Genomic DNA, 16,662 nt, shown 5'->3' with positions numbered 1-16,662 from the left:
CCTCAGGTCTCATGGGGACCGTTCTGTCAGGACCCTCAGCCTCCATGGGGTTCTCTAAATCAGAACCCCGGTGCCCCATGGGGACCGCTAAGTGGGGACCCCAGACCCCAGCTCGGTAAGGATCTCCGCTTTCCCAGGACTGAACCCCCATTTGGAGTTCAGTCGGTTGGAGTGCACGCCTCAGGGGAACCCACTGAGCCATGATCCCGCCCTCTGGGTAGTTGAGGGGTCCAGGGCGCCCTTTCTCCGGAAACCCAACCCGGGATTCAGCCACTGAGAACAGCAGCTGCGCTAATCCTCTGGCTCGCCAGACTTCACGCATGCGCGGCACGTTTTGAGGGCTGACCTAATCCGGCCCCGAAAGCTCCGCCTCTCCAGTGACGTCAGGTTATCGCCCCGCCTTTCCGTCCCAGACGCACCTTGCGAGGAGGGGCGCTCGCACTTCCCCAAGAGGGCCGAACCTACAGAGGGCGGGACTCCGCCTACCTTAGCCTTCCATTGGCCTAGGCCTCACCAACATTGTTTCAGGATTGGTAGGCTGGTGCTCCTCCCCACTCCCCTCGCCAGAGCTTCCGCTTCCGGTTTAGACGGACACTTCGGCTTGTAACGATGATCGGGGACATCCTGCTATTCGGGTAATTAGACGGACCAGAGGCTGGGGACAGAGAGGCAGACGGGTTGGGGGACGGCTTTAGTAAATGTAATCATCCTTCCACAGGACGTTGCTGATGAACGCTGGAGCCGTGCTCAACTTTAAACTGTGAGTAGGCCGCGCTAGGCTGCGGCTCCGCCCGGGGACTCGTAGACCCGCCCCCGCGAGCGTAAGCCTGCCTCACGCCTACGTAGACTACGCCCCCACGTCCCACGCCGCCCTCTGGCCACGCCCCCACTTTTTTTTTTTCCTCATTTGAAGGATCGAATTTGAAGGATGGTCCATCCTGAAATTGTAATTCTGAATTCTCTGTGGTTTAGGCGCACTTTTGGTCACATCCCCCAAGAAACAGCCCTCGACGTCCTTAGACCACTTTGTTCACCTTGTCGGTGGCTTCAAGCCTGGCTGCGATTGGCTGGGCAGGTAGCGGTTCAGAGAGGGACGTTGGGTCGTCCGAGGTCACACAGCAAGTCGGCGGCAGAGCTAGGGCTGGATTTTAGTGACAGCCTGTCAGGGCCAGGGGGACTGAACAGTCTTTATGTCCCATGAAACCTGGACATTGTCTGTTCCTCTTTGTAGGAAAAAGAAGGACACGCAGGGCTTTGGGGAGGAATCGAGGGAGCCCAGCACAGGTAAGGTCTTCCTGGATCCTAGACTTGCGCAGTCCACTTCAGAGAGACCACTCTTTCTTACCACGTCCCGCCCCAACTTTTATAATTGTGGGTAAGGGTCAGGGGTTTGAAATCTGGGCCTTGCACTTGCAAAGCAGGCACTCCACCCTTTGAGCCACGCCTCCAGTCCATTTTACTGGTTATTTTCGAAATGGTGTATCATGAACTATTTATCCATGTTGGCCTCGAACCTCGATCCTCCCGCTCTCAGCCTCCCGAGTAGCTAGGCTTACAGGTGCGAGCCACTAGTGCCTGGCCCAACTTGAATTTTAAACTGAGTATGTGTGTGCACTTCTGTCTGCCCTTTTCTGGCACCTCTTTCTTCCTCCACCAGATGTCTCTGACAAGTGAGTACACACGTGACTTCCTGCAGTTACAGTTTTTCGTTTTGTACGTTGTTGTTTGGCTAGTGTCTGCTCTTACACAAGATCCTGAGCTCCAGAGAAGAGGCCTTTGCAGTGCCCGCCCACAATGCAAGACTGAAAGAACAGCGTTACTAGCAGCCGTTTTTTCAAAGCCAGTGGAGACAGCCTACGGCAGGGGGTGGAGCCTATCGCGGGGGCGGAGCCTGTGGTGGGGTAGGGCTACACATGGGGGTGGGGATCAGAGTTTAATGGGACTGGGGCTTGAATTCAGGGCTTTGCATTTTCTGCTAGGCAAATGTTCTACCATTTCTCCAGCCCTGTTTTTTTTTGTATTTAAATTAGATGTTGATAAGTTGGGAGATTTTATAGAAAAGTTCACACATCAGATTTTTCATAAAAAAAAAATTGGAACATTCTGCAATCAGAATTAAGGAGATCTCTTTGCACCCATGAAGTGGGCCAGTGGCGAGAAGCAGGACCCCATGAGGCAGGCCCGGTGGGTTCTGCCTCATCCCAGCCCCAACTCCTTCAGGTTTATATTAGCTGTGTTACCCTAAATTTACACTTGCTGCTGGGTTTGTTTGCAGGAGTCTCTGGGGTCTTCCTCAGCCCTAACATGTCTGTTCAGTTACTAGGCATTTGTTGAGCACTACTTCATTGCCAGCCACTGTGCTGGGTGCTGGGGACAGAGAGATGTAGTCCCTGCCTCTCTGTGACACAGATCTTTCCTAAACAGTTGATCCTGTGGTGAAGATGGAACCGAGGGAGTTTCAGGCTGTTGGTGGCATTGCTGCTCTGGCTGGGGTGTGTGGCTAGAAGGCATCCCAGCCAAGGTGATGGGGCCACATGGGAAGACAGCAGAGGTTGTAGATGGGTCCAACAGCTCCTGTTGATTGAGGGACCTGTCCCAGGGGGCTGCCCGGTTAGGGGTCTTCCCCTGGTACTTCATTCCTCCACCATCCCTGCTACTCAGATGTGGCTCTCCTTGCCTATGGCCAAGGAGACCAAGTCAGCATTGGAAACTGGGTTTTTCTGTTTTCTGTTTGTTTTTGGTGATACTGGGGTCATCACACTCAGGGTCTCATACTTGCTCGGGGCTCTTACCACTTGAACCACATCTCCAACCCTTTTTTCACTTTTTAGTTAGTTTTCAGGTAGAGTCTCAACATTTTTTTGCTTACAGCTGACCTCAGACTGTGATCCTCCTACTTACGGAGTAAGCTTCCAGAGTAGCTGGGATTATAAGTACGTACCACCACATCGGGCTTATTGGTAGAGATAGGGTCTTGCTAACTTTTTGCCAAAGTTGACCTTGAACTGCGATCTAATCTTTGTCTTCCAAGTAGCTAGGATTACAGGTGTGAGCCAGTGTGCCATCCTGGAACTAGGTTTTCTGATCATAGGGGTTGCAGTATTAATCACTAGTCTGTCTACCCATCCATCTAGCCATCCATTGCTTTATACATGCATTCACTCAGCAGCTGGACGTATGTGGCCCAGTGCCTCTGTGGAAGCACTCACAGGCCTTGGGTTGTGTTTTGAGATTGGAACCAGCTGTGGTGGGTCAGATACTGGGCACAAGGGCTCAGACATGGCAGGAGTGTCAGTGGCAGGAACGACAGAACAGGCACCTGGGTCCTGAACAAGGCCTACCAGCGAGCTTCTGGGCTGCCATTTCCCAGCATGCTTCATTTTCCCTTGACCCTCTAGCCAGGGCTTTGGACCTGTTGCTTCTGCGAAGGGGGTTGCTTCTCGCCCTCTGCCCTCTTGTCTGACTGATCCCTGAACCATGGTGATTGCGTTTGTGAAGAGCTACGTGTGAGAGGCTGGAGGAGTGACTCAACTGATGGAGCACCTGCCCAGCAAGAGTGAGGCCCTGAGTTCAAACCCCAGTACTGCCCAAAAAAAAAAACCAAAAGAGCCCCATGTGAGCCAGGCACAATGTGCAGTGTGCACGTCTGTAATCCCAGTATGCGGGAGGCTGAGGCGGGAGGGCTTGCGTTCCAGGCCAGTCTGGGCTACGTGATAAGACTCCGGTGGCTCACGCCTGGAATTTTAGCTATCTAGGAGGCTGAGGTCAATCAGGAGGGTCATGGTTTGAGGCCAGCCTGGGCAAATAGTTCGTCAGACCCCCATCCTCAAAATAACCAGAGCAAAATGGACTGGAGGTGTGACTCAAGTGATAGAGCGCCTGCTTTGCAAACACAAAGCTCAAAGCTCTTGAGTTCAAACCCTCATCCCAAAAAAGAAAAGAGCTGCACGTGTGCTGGGCACCGGCTGTCTTCCCAGCCATCCGTTACCTTGTTTACACAGGAGGACACGGCTTGGCCCAGGGCCCTGGGCAGAAGTGCAAAGGCAGGATTGGAGCTGCAGTCAGCTGTCTGTCTCTGGGCTTGTGGCTTTCTGGAAGCAGCTTCTCTGATCCCTCCCACAAACACTGCAGTCCAAGTTCCTCTGTACTGTTCCCACCACCCCTAACCCACCCATTGCAGCAGCATCACTTGTGCGATTTGGGCTCCTCAGGCTGGGGCACCTGTCTTACCCTCTCTGTGTTCCCATGCTTGGCTACTGCCTGTCACATTAACCTGTGTGGCATCCATTAATGGTGGGGGGCCCAGTGTCACCACCCTGGGCTGGGAGAAGGGTCTTCCTTTGAGCACTTCTTTGACCTCGTGGGACAGACTTGCCCTTGACGTTGCTGGTCTGCTGAACAGTGCGGTATAGATGGGGTAGTGGAGCTACCTGCTTTTTGGGTTAGCACTAGGTGTGTCTACACCAGGTTCAGCAAGGCAGTATGCAGAGCACGGGCTCGGAAGGGCGGTGCTGGCAGGTTGCTGCTGTTGGGGTAGAAAGGTTCTGAGCTGTGTGCCTTGCTCACCAGACAGCCCAGTCAAGGGCCACCAAAGCCTGAGTGCAGGCAGTCATTGGACAGGAGGGGCAGTGGATGTGAGAGGGACAGAAACCATAAAAGCACGCTGCAGTGGTGACGGTGGGCTTGTTAGCTGTCCGTAAAGATGCTTTCTAGGGCTGGGGGAGGGGCTCCAGTGGTAAGAGTGCTGGGCTAGCAAACATGAGTCCCTGAGTTCAAACCCGAGGACCGCCAAAAAATAAGAAAGAAGTTAAATTGGTTTTTGTTGTTGTGACTTTGCAGGTGACAACATCCGGGAGTTCTTGCTGAGCCTCAGGTACTTCCGAATCTTCATCGCTTTGTGGAATGTCTTCATGATGTTCTGCATGATCGTGTAAGTGGGGCTTCTGTCCCCTCAGTGTCACATTGCCAGCAACCATCTCCAGAGTGACCTGTGGTTCCTCTCTGTCCTTCCTTCTGCACTTGGGGTTTTGCTTTCACTCCCGGTACGAACTCCATGCAAGTGAGGACACCAGCTGGGGTCCTCGGGTTGAACTGTGGCACTGAAGTCCTGCCAGGCTGGCTGGAGCTCGGCGTAGAATATGGGCTCTCAGGGCCCGGCTGGGTGGACCTGCTCCAAGCCCAGGGCTCTGTCCTCTCTCCACCTTGCCGAGCTAAGCCGATACTTGGCACATGTCAAGGTGGAAAAATGGTGTACGTGCCCACCATGCTGCCAGGTCCTGCCCAGTGGCCTTGCCAGAGCCAGCCGAGATGTTTGCAGAATTTATTTCTGTTGCTATGGCCACCTTCATTTTCTCACTCAGCTAAAAAGTCCCCATGCCAACTGCTTTTCCTTTCAGCCTTGGAGCACAGGTCTAATACTTGTGTTAACAAATTGTGTGGCATCCAGGAAGTGGGCTGGAATATATGCTAGGAGGAGCAGGTGTTCTCGGTCCCCTGGGTCCATTCACATGTTCTTCCCCTAAAATAATAGAGGACATGCTGGGCATGGCGGCCACGCCTGTGATCCCAGCACTCTGGAGAGGAGGCAGCAGGATCAGAAGTTCCAGGCTAACCTACAGGAAGACCCTGCCTCAAAAAACCAAATCAAGCCAGGTGCTAGTGGCTCATGCTTATAATCCTAGCTATTCAGGAGGCAAAGATCAGGAGGATTGTGGTTCAATCCCAGTCTAGGCAAACAGTTCCATAAGACCCTATCTCGGAAAAAACCCAGCACAAAAAAAAAGGGCTGGTGAAGTGGCTCAAGGTGTAGACCCTGAGTTCAAATGCCAGTGCTGAAAAGAAAAAAAAAAATAGCAGAGGCTGTCCTGAGTGATGGGGACCCTGAATGTGGGACTGCCATGCCATCCTAGTGCCAGCCCAGCAGCTGTCTGACATGAGCACAGGATGGGCCTCATTGCCTCTAGAAAGTCAGCCCAGAATGAAGACTGTGACATGTCCTCCCTGTCAGACCAGGGAGGATTTGGGAGCGTGAATGAGGCCTGCCCAGGACAAAGGAGGCTTATGAAGAGATTAGGGAATCTGTGTAGGGTGCAACCAGGACTCACAGAAAGTGAGTCTCTAGGTGCCCTGGCTACGCTCTAGCTTAGGGCTGAGGCCACCACAGCAGAGTCCCTCTCTTTAGCAAATGTGTTGAAACAGGTGTGGCATGGACAGAAAAAAAAGTAAAAAGGAAGCAGCCCATCGTTGAGGTGGCAAGTGGGAAAGTTGAGCCCAGTTTCAGAGGTCAGGGAAAGAAGGGCACTTGGCAGGTGCCATTTAAGTCAAGACCTAAAGGATGGGGAGAAGTTGGCCATTTGCAGAGCTGGGGAAAAGCTCAGTCACTCAGAAAGTGGCCTGTGTAAAGGTCCTGGGACAGGGAAGAACCCAATGGGATTTCCTCATTCTGTTCTGTGCGTTTGCTTCATCGGCCTCTCTTGTCCTGCCGGCTTTCCTCACTCTCCTCTCCTGGCCTGAGTCCAGGGTGGCAGCCTTGGGCTCTGTGACCTCCTAGCTCAGCTTCCCAAGGCCAGCTTGGCCTCAGTCCAGCATCCTGCTCTACCCTCCTGGGAGCAGATCCTACTGTACTATTTTGGGGTCTCTGGGTCCAGCTGGGTTGGACCATACCATTTGGGTCAGGGGGTTTTAATGAGGTCTCGTTGTCCCCAAGCCATGTCAGCATCGGGGACTGAGTTTGCTCTGCATGGAGGAGCTTTGTTGGAACAGAAGGTCTGGCCTGCAGAGTTGAACTGTTTACCGTGTGGCTCTTCTGTGAGACCATGGGCGGCCCCTGGTTAGGGCAGTTCTCAGTGTGGGCTGTGGGTGAGGAAGATTCCCTCAGGGGATGGCTCTCCATGGGGAGCAGCTGGGCCGTTCACACACTCATCAAGAAAAGGCACGGCTCTGCCCGGGATACTGAAAAACTGGGAAGCACCCAAAAGTCCGAGAGCAGAGGAGTATCGGGTAGCTCAAGGGACGCTCAAGAGACCAGCTGTCACAGTGCCATCAGTGACGTGTGCTGGAGGTTCTGTCTGCGTGGGGAAGTGTTTAGAGGGTCAGTTGCTACCTGCATGTTCTGACCAGTGACATGACTTGCACACAGTAAACACAGACTAAATGCTGGCAAATGCCTGAATCCATGAGGGCAGCCTGTCCTGCAAGAGAGTTGTAAGGATCCACTCTAGCCAGTCCATGGCGGCACCGGTACTGCAGGTCCTGGGAAGGTGGTGGGCTTGGCTGGTTCCCTGTGCCCACTTGTGTATTGGTTGAACTGAGCTACTTTGGAAATTTCAAAAAATGGCAAAAAGTACTTGAAGTAAACGGAGAAACATCTCTGGGTGTAGGGATTGATGGTAGTGACATCTGTAACTTACACTGAGACACATCAAAACTGCATTAGGAGCTGGGTGCTGGTGGCTCACGCCTGTAATTAGCTACTCAGGAGGCAGAGATCAGGAGGATCATAGTTCAAATCCAGCCCAGGCAAGTAGTTTGAGAGACCCTATTTCGAAGAACCTCTCAGGAAAAAGGGCTGGTGGAGTGGTTCAAGGTGTAGGCCCTGAGTTCAGGCCCCAGTACTGCAAAAAAAAAAAAAAAAAACTGCATTAGTTGGGGGCTGGTGGGGGTCCAGCATTTGCCCATCTAATGGAGGCCTGATGCTCTTTATCTCTACCTCCTGAATAGCTGGGATTACAGGCTTGAGCCACTGGCACCTGGCTACTTTATCTTTTCTTTTATCATCTAAACTTTTGCTTGTATCTAAAAAATTATCACCTACACAAGGTACAAAGATGTATGCCCAAGTTTTCTTCTAAGGGTTTTCGAAGTTTTCTTACTTTGTTTTTCTCACTTTTTGTTTTTTTTTAGATAGCATCTTGCAGTGTAGCCCAGTCTAGCCTTGAAGTTGTGATCCTCCTGCTTCCATCTTCCAAAGTGCTGGGATTATAGATGTGTGTTATCATGTACAGCTGCAGTTTTACTTTTTATAGTAAAAGTTAGGCCTACACTCCATTTTGAGTTAATTTTTATAGATGGTGTGAGGTAGGGGTCTGACTTCATTCCTTTGTATGTGGGGATCTAATTTTTCCTGCACCTGTTGTTATTTTTTGCAAATAACCGTTTTCTTTTGGAATAAGTTTAGATTTATAGAAATTTTACAAAAATAATACCAAAGTCCCTACGTCTAACTTTGGACAACTGTATGCTTTCTCAAGAATCACATTCTTAGTAAATAGTTGTGTATAGTCACGTGCACACATATGCAGTTGCGTTTAAAATCAGACAGTAATGTAAAATAATAGATGATAGTCATGTGAAATGATCTGTGTTTCAGAGTGGTAATGTCCCATCCTCACAGCCCTGTTTGCCCTCTGACCTCTCCAGGCTGTTTGGCTCCTGAGCCCCAGAAGCGGAACCTGGAACTCACCTTCCCAGATGTCGAAGCTGCTTTTCTCATTCCCGATGACTCAAGAATGTTTGGACCTGAGAACCAGGGACCTTCCCAGAAAGCCCAAGCTGGCGGCGGATGGAATACTGATCACCAAGTTGTCCTTGATGGTCCAGCCGTGTCCCTGTGCACAAAGACAGACCTGCTCTGGTCCCAGGCTGGGATGCTGTCTACGGAAGGGATGACCTGGTAAATGACATTCCACAGAGACAGCGTCCAGGTTGGCTCTGCCCTGCTGAGCACCCACAGACCGTGTTGTACAGTTTTCTTGGTTGACTTGTAATAACCAGCATTGGGTTAGAACTGTACAGCTTTTTAAACCTCATTTTAATCCAGGAGCTGCACAGAAGGGTTGGCTTTTAAGTTGGAAGCAGCCTCTTCTGATCAGGTTATAACTAGGAGTTCATGTGGCTTGCTGGATCTCATGGTGATTCTGGGGCCAGCCCAGGGGCCTGTGTCCAAATTCCTCCCCCATCCGCCATAGGGTCCCCTTGGCTGCTTGCTGCAGCCGAAGTGGTTCCCAGGCCTTCAAGGCGCAGGTCACTTGTGACAGGGACACCAGCTGGGCTGTCTGGACACTACACTTTGGTGGGGATGGGGCGGCCCAGGGAAGCATTGCCGTTTCTGAGGGAGAGGAGTGTGGGTAGGGGATGGTGGTGGACAGGTGTCAGTCGGAAAAATTGTCTTTGTTTTGAAGCCCTTTGTGAAATAAAGTGACCTTGGGGGCTGCTTTGGCACGTTTACTCTGATGAGACTGATTTTATTGCGTGTGCTGTGGTAACCACTTCTCAGATCTCGCCTTTTCAGGCTGCCCTTTTTGTGCCAGGGTCTCATGAACTGTTTGCCTGGGCCGGCTTTGAACCTCGGTCCTCCTGATCTCTGCCTCCTGAACAGCTAGGATTACAGGCATGAGCCACCAGCGCCTAGCAGTGTTTGCACGCTGGTGAACCAAGAAGTTGACTTGAAGCATTTCAGATTATCCAGTGGGAAACACCTAGGATTCATTTTGGGTGTTGTCAAAAGTCAGAAAATAGCCAGTGGTTGGTTTTCTCGTGAGAGTTTTGCCCAGTATGTGGCAGGCAGGAATTGGGCAGATAAGGGTTTTGATTCGGGCTGCCCCTGGAGTATGGAAGGAAGGCGGTAATGGGGGCTCTTTCTGGGTCAGGGTCAAGTCTGTGTTCACAGCTGCTCAGCTCCCGCAGTTGTACATTGTTGCTTCAGCATGTCCAGTCGTGTAAAAGTTCAATTGCATGTGAGTTGGTCTTTTTTTGCTTTGCAGTGCTGAGGGTGAATGCAGGTCCTGCGTGTGCCAGGCAGGTGCTGTATCCCTGTGCCGGCCCCAGTCCCCCATAGATATGCGTTCTTAGGAAGCTTTGCAGAAACCTTCATTAGTGGCTGGCGGTGCGGCTCAGTGGTGAGGCCCTGGGTTCCATCCCCAGCACCAGTGCGCCCTGGGCAGAGGTTGGTCCATCTGAAACTGGATAAGCCATCGTTTCTTCAGGCTTTCCGAGCTTTGAAAGCTTCTCTTCCCCGCCCCACCTTGACCGTCTTGCTGGATGTGAGATTGTACGTCCCCTCCTTAGCACTGCTGCTGCTGAGCAGCGCTGTGACCTTCACTTCACTGAGTCACTTCCTCGGGCCAGAGGCCCTGAGGGCTACACTGGCGTGTACCTCTGTGTGGCTTTAAGTGGCTTCTGTTCCTTTTACTTTGTGACCCACCAGCGACCAGCAGCCTTGTCTTTATTTTACAAGACCTTGGTTCTAGATAGTTGTGAGTGGAGCCGGGGGCAGTGGTGGTGTGCAGCTTGCTTACCACGAGTGCACTGTTGTGGCCTCTACCCGTAAGCCAGCTGCTTCTGTCTGCGTAGAAGCAGAAGGCTGCCTATCCACTGTACCTTGGAAGGTCGCTTTGATTTGCCTCTCTTGGGTTTTGGTGTGTTTCTTGTGGTGTGGGAATGGAACCAAGAGCCTCGTGCGTGCTAGGCACGCATTCTTCCTACCACAGTCACATCCCTGCCCTTGACCACCACCTCAGCAGTAAGTGCCTGCTGCTGCCCACCCTGGCGTGTGTTGCTCCTGTGCAGGGAGAAGCCACACGTGGAGAACCCAAAAGCTAGTTTTCTGCACCTGAACTTTGGGGTTCGTGGCAGAACCCCTTTTTGCCTTTTCCACCCTTGCCATTCTGTGAATCCAACTCTCTTTTGTGTGGGTAGCTCACTGCACTTCCTTTGGTTCCAGCTCCTCTAGAGCAGGACTTGGCAAACTATAGTCCCCGAGACAAATCTGGCCTACCACTTGTTCTTGTTAATAAAGTTTTATTGGAATCTAGCCACGCCTCCTTTGTATGCATTGCCCACAGCTGCTGAGTGCTTTAGCACTTCAAATTCAGAGCTGATAGTGACTTCAGAGGCTGTATTGCATGGAAGACCAAAAATATTGCCCATTTGGCCCTTGACAGAAATAATTTTTTTAACTTTTTTTTTTTCTTCTTTGGTGAGATTGGGGTTTGTACCGCTTTAGCCACACCTCCATTTTTGCTCTGGTTATTTTGGTGATAGGATCTGGAGAACTATTTGTTGGAGCTGGCCTTGAACTGTGATCCTCCTAATCTCAGCCTCCCAAGTAGCTAGGATTACAGGCATGAGCCACTGGTGCCCAGCTTGACTGGAGTAATTTGCTGACCTCTGAGCTAGAGGATAATAGAGAATTTCAAAGAGCCCCTTCCCCTTGAAAGCCACTCAAGTAAAATCACCCACATTCCTCCAAGTCTGAACTGATTTGCTTGTGTTTTGAGCCTGGGTCTCACAGTGTAGGCCAGGCTGGCTTGGAACCTGCTCTCCTCTGACCTTGGCCTCCCAAGTGCTGGGAGCAGTCCGAATTTTAACAAACACATTTGTTTGCAAGCATGATTTTCACTTTTGCTGAAAATCTAATTGGCTATTTTCAAGCGATGTGGTTAATGAAGCAAATCCCAGTTTTCCTTCTCTCCATAGTTGGGGGTGGGGAGAGGGGAAAGACCCCCTCCCTCTTGGATTCCCTGGGGCCCCTCAGGTCATCGGGTGGCAGCAGCAAGAGTGATAATGAGCTGGGCTCTCCTCTGAAGTGGCTGGATTTGAAAAGCCAGCAAGTCTGTCATTAGCAAGGCTTTTTCTTTTCATTCCAACCACTTCATTATCTCCTTAACCAAGCTTGAGTTTATGAAATATTTGACGAGCTTCCTGGTGTTTTCCTGTGTTGATGAAAAATGGGTGCTGTTTGTGTACAAAGAGAAAGGAGTGCTATTAACAGAAACAGAACAGAATTAAATTCCATTGGGGATTGTTTTTAGCAGTCCCTTGGTTTTCTTAGCATACCAGGAAAGACTTGGTCCCCTCCAAGTGCTTGGATATGAGTTTGGTAATAGCAGGTATTCCTCCTTGGAAAAGATCTTGTGACAAATTGAAAATTCAGAATCACCCTTTTTCAGTAAGTAAAAGGCAGTCTGGGGGCACAGCCCAGTAACAGCACTGGCCTGGCATGTGAAAGGCCCTGGGTTTAATCCCCAGGCCTGCAAAGAAGGGAGGGAGGAGGCAGGCAGGTGGGCCCCATTCACTGATGTGTAGGTCACATTATTGTTAGCAGTTGTTGTTCAGTGTGGATGCAAGAATGTGGCTATGCTGGGGGCTGTGGCAGTTATTTTAGGGTGTTACAGTTTTACTGCATCTATGCCTGGAGTGGTGATGCACACCTGTAATCCCAGCATGTGAGAGGTTGAGGCAAGAGGATCAAAAGTTCCAGGCCAGCCTGGGCCCCATAGCAAGACCCTGTCTCAAAAAGAGAGAGGGGCTGGTGGAGTGAATCAAATGGTAGAGTGCCTTCCTAGCAAATGTGAGGCCCTGAGTTCAAACCCCAGTGCTGCCAAAATAAATAAAGGGAACTGGAGGTGTGGCTCAAGTGGTGCAAGCATAAAGCACTATGTTCAAACACAAGATACAGAGTCTGTGTCTATACTCTGCCTGGCACAGGGCAGGCACTGCATAGTGAATACCACTGTTTCTATCAACATCAGCATTACAGTGTCTGTGAAAGACCCTTGACGGAGTTTCGTGAGGCTGAAGTGAGATGTGTTAGTCAGTTCCTCCTCCCAGCACAAAACACCAGAGGCCAGATGGCCTAAACAGCATTTGTCGTAGTTGTAAGGAGGTTGGGATCCCAAGGTCAAATGCCAGCCAGGTTGGTGTCTACAGAGGGCTTTGTTGACCACTTCCCACTGCATTCTCAGGGCTTCTGTTGATGCACCTTCCTCCCTCCCTGTGCTGCTTTTTTTTTTTTTTTTTTTTTTAATGGGACTGAGGTTTGAACTCAGGGCTTGAGCTTGCAACTCTTCTTGAAAGACTCAAGTCATAGGGGATTAGGGCCACCCTTGTGGCCTCAGTGAACCTTAATTGCCTCCTTAAAGCCATTTCCAAATACAGTCACATGGAACTCTAATACAGGAACTGGGAGGGGACAAGGCTCAGTCTAGAACAGATAGTCAAGGGCTGTGGTAGATAGTCAGTGGTTTTAATTACTTCATCTTCCTGGATAATAGTGTGCTTTGAGGCATTAAAGAGCAAAGTCAGGCTGGGTGCCTGTAACCCTAGCTACTTGGGAGGCTAAGATTGGGAGCATGGCAGTTGAGCCCAGCCTAGGCAAATAGTTCACGAGACCTCATCTTGAAAATAACCAGAGCAAAATGGACTGGAGGTGTGGCTCAAGTGGTAGAGTGCCTGCTTTGCAAGCCTGAAGCCCTGAGTTCAAACCCCAGTCCCCCCAACCCCTAAAAAAAAAATTGTCTTGGCAGTTCTAGAGGTCAGAAGTGCACAGTGGGTCTCACGGGGTTGCTCTGGAGGCCCTAGAGGAATTGTCCAGCCTGTCCCATGAACCCCTGTCTTCTCTTCTTCCTCACTTTAGGATCCTAAGGTCATCTGGGATCATCTCCCTAGGTTAAGGTCAGCCGATTAGCATCTTAATTCCGTCTGTCCCCTTAATACGCCCATGTTATGTAACAGGACACACTAATAGCTACAGGCACTGGACAAAGACATGGGGCAGGGAGAGTGAAGTAGGGAGGGGCAATTCTTCTTTTAATACGTTTTCTTTCTTCGTTATTTTTTTGTTTGCTGGTTTTTTGAGGCAGGGCATTGCTATGTTGCCCAGGCTGGCCTTGAACTCCTAGGCTCAGGCACATGTCTCCATGCAGGGTCAGGCAGTAAATACTTTTGCCTTTTTGGACCACACAGTCTCTTTTGCAATTTTCCCATGTGTCATTGTTGTTTGTAAATACCCACAGACAGTGAATAATGTGTGGGTGACCTAGCTGTGTGGTTTCTTTCTCTTTTGGCCTAGGATTACAGGTAGGAGCTACCACATCCAGCCTTCCTTTCCCTGTTATGGAAAATGTCAGATCACTGGTTTCCCATTATGCTGTCAGTGGGTTCTTTAGTTTGTCCTTTAGTTTTTGGGGAGTGCTGAGGAAGGAGCCCAGGGTCTACAAGGCACTCCTTAGGCCTCTGCCACCAAGCTACATTCCTGGCCCCTTAGATCCTTTCTATTTTTTTTTTTTTTTTTTTTCCCCCAGAGTTTCACTGTGTACCCCAGGCTGGCCTCAAACTTGCAAACCTCTTGCCTCAGCCCCTAGAGTTCTGGGATTACAGGTATGGCCACTACACCCAGTTTTCCGTTTTTTTTGGGTTTTTTTGGCAGCACTGGGGATTGAACTCATAGCCTCACACTTGCTAGGCAGGCACGCACGTTACCACTTGAGCCACCCTGCCAGTCTCTTTTTGTGTTGGGTTTTTTTCAAGGTGGAGGCTCTTGAACTATTTGCCCAGCTGTCCTCAAACTTTGATCCTCCTGATCTCTGTCTCCTCAGTAGCTAGGATTACAGGTATGATCCATTGGTGTCCAGCCCAGTTAAGCCATTCTTGACCTGTATGTTGTGTGCATCACCCCGTGGAGACTGGGTTGGGCTTTCTCGTCACAGTTATGTACTGTAGCAAAACATGGGCACATACACACAGAATTGGGCAGGTGCAGAGTGTAAACGCCTCACAAGGAGCTTTGTCACTAACTGTGTCACAAACTTAAGTTTGCAGAGCCTGTGCAGTTTGGAACTGTGGAGAAGGACTCCCAAGCCAGTGGGATGGATCCCAGCCCTGGCCCTGACTTGCTGAGAGATTTGGGCGATATTGTTCTCTTTGGGCATCAGTTTGTGAAGTGTCAGCTCAGGACCAGATACAGTCAGCTCTTGACATTTGTGGATTCAGTCAGTCACGGGTCAAAAATATTCAGGGGAAGACGGGTGCTGGTGGCTCACACCTGTAATTCCAGCTTCTCAGGAGGCAAGAGATCAGGAGGATCAAGGTTCGAAGCCAGTCCGGAAAATTAGTTTCAGAGACCCTATCTTAAAAAACCCTATCACAAAAAAGGGATGGTGGAGTGGCTCAAGGTGTAGGCCCTGGGTTCAAATCTCAGTATTGTCATTAAAAAAAAAAAAGATTGTGTGTTACAGTTATGTGCTCAGCATTTATATCGTATCAGTTAATCTATGTCAACTAGAGGTAAAGTAAAGTCTACGGGAATGTCGGCAGGTCTAGCAAATACTATGCCATGCTACAGCAGGGGCTGGAGCGTCTGTAAATTATGGAAATCCCGACCTCTGGGCCAGACTCCTCAGCCTGGCCCAAGTCCAAGTCCAGCCCACATGACTTTGACCTGAGAAGCAAGGACCAAGTCAGTTGGTTGCATGGTTACATGCCCAGAGTGATAGATGTGCAGAAAACCCACTTGGGAGGACTGGGGTATGGCTCAGTGGTGAATGCTTGCTTAGCATGGGCAAGGCCCTGGGTTTCATCCCCAGCACCACAAAAAGATAAATAAATTAAAAAACCCAAATACTTGCTGAGGGTTGTGGCTTAAGTGGCAAAGTGCCTGCTGCTAGCAAGCATGAGGCCCTGAGTTCAAACCCTAGTACTTCCACAAAGAAGTCTTTAGTTAGAGCTCTGTGGGGAAGCAGATTGGTAGGGGTAGCTGTGGTCTACACCGTGTCCCCTGGGGTGGAACTGAGGGTCACTGGACTCACAGGGCTGGTGCTCAGTCAGGGCAGACCAGCCTGGCTGGGGTTGTACAGTCAGGACTACAAGGGTAGAGGCTGCCATGCTGCCTTTTTCTTTCTTTTCTGTGTGACAGCTTTATCAAGTATAAGTCATATGCACTTCACTTGTTTTAAGTGCACAATTCAGTTGTCTTTAGTGTGTTTACAAAGCTGCCACTTAACTATTACTATAATAATTCCAGAACATCTATTTTTTTTGTGGGACTTAAGTCTAAACTCAGAATGTCGTGCTTGCAAAGCTGGCACTCTACCCCTTGAGTCACACCTCTTGTCCATTTTGTTCTGGTTATTTTGGAGATGGGGTGGGGATTTCTTGAAGTATTTGTGCTGCTCAAACTGCAATCCTCCTGATCTCAGCCTAAGAAGCTACGATTACAGGTGTGAGCCACCAGCACCCAGGATGACTTCCAGAACATTTTCATGTCCCCCACAAAGAACCCCTGTGCCCCTAGCAGTCAGCCCCCCATTCCCTTCTCTCAGCCTCTGGCAACCATTTCTCTGCTGTCTATGGGTTTGGCTGTTGTAGACATTTCTACAGATGGAATCATACACTCTGTGGCCCTCTGCATCTGGCTTCCGTCACTCAGCGCCATGTTTTTGAGGTTCATCCAGGTTGTATATATGTCAGCACTTCCTTTTCGTGGCTGAACTCATTATTTATCATCTGTTGGAGGGATTTGGGCTGTTGGCACCATGTGGCGATAATGATAGCGGTGCTGAGGATATTGACACGGGCAGTCTAAGTATTCTCACACAGAGAGTTTTCTTGGGAACAATTACGGGGTCACTGCCAGGCCTTTTTACAGCTTTCGCCTGTATTGGAGAGAATGTGGCTTCTGCTGTGTTCTCAGGCCCAGCCTGTCAGAGGGGGGATGACACAGGACCCGATAACCCCAGCGGTTTCATCAAAGCCATATGATGTCCCAAACATGGGCTTGCATGCAGTAGATGCTCAATAAATACCAGTCACTGTTGGTGCTATCATTAAAAATGATGATACAAAACCAGGGCAGTAGCTGGGCTGCACCTGTGGCTTACACCTGTA

General features: G+C 50.2%; 1 protein-coding gene across 1 annotated transcript; it reads left to right on the top strand.

The window, feature by feature from the left end:
* Positions 1-537: 537 nt before the first annotated feature.
* On the top strand, positions 538-9,231 carry Smim7 (small integral membrane protein 7). Its single transcript, XM_020185086.2, has 5 exons — positions 538-635; positions 719-760; positions 1,232-1,284; positions 4,840-4,930; positions 8,419-9,231. Exons 1-5 carry the CDS (start codon positions 610-612, stop codon positions 8,432-8,434), a joined length of 228 nt encoding a protein of 75 aa, XP_020040675.1. The 5' UTR covers positions 538-609; the 3' UTR covers positions 8,435-9,231.
* Positions 9,232-16,662: the final 7,431 nt, after the last annotated feature.

Source organism: Castor canadensis, chromosome 14, assembly GCF_047511655.1.
Source record: "Castor canadensis chromosome 14, mCasCan1.hap1v2, whole genome shotgun sequence".
Taxonomy (NCBI): Eukaryota; Metazoa; Chordata; class Mammalia; order Rodentia; family Castoridae; genus Castor; species Castor canadensis.
Note: the sequence above shows the minus strand (reverse complement) of the source record. Positions and strands in the feature narration are given on the sequence as shown.

Excerpts from the sequence above, each read along its gene's own strand:
- Smim7 (XM_020185086.2), top strand. The coding sequence starts at position 610 with ATGATCGGGGACATCCTGCTATTCGG. Across the intron at positions 636-718 it reads GGGGACATCCTGCTATTCGG|GACGTTGCTGATGAACGCTG; the intron begins GTAATTAGACGG and ends ATCCTTCCACAG. Across the intron at positions 1,285-4,839 it reads ATCGAGGGAGCCCAGCACAG|GTGACAACATCCGGGAGTTC; the intron begins GTAAGGTCTTCC and ends GTGACTTTGCAG.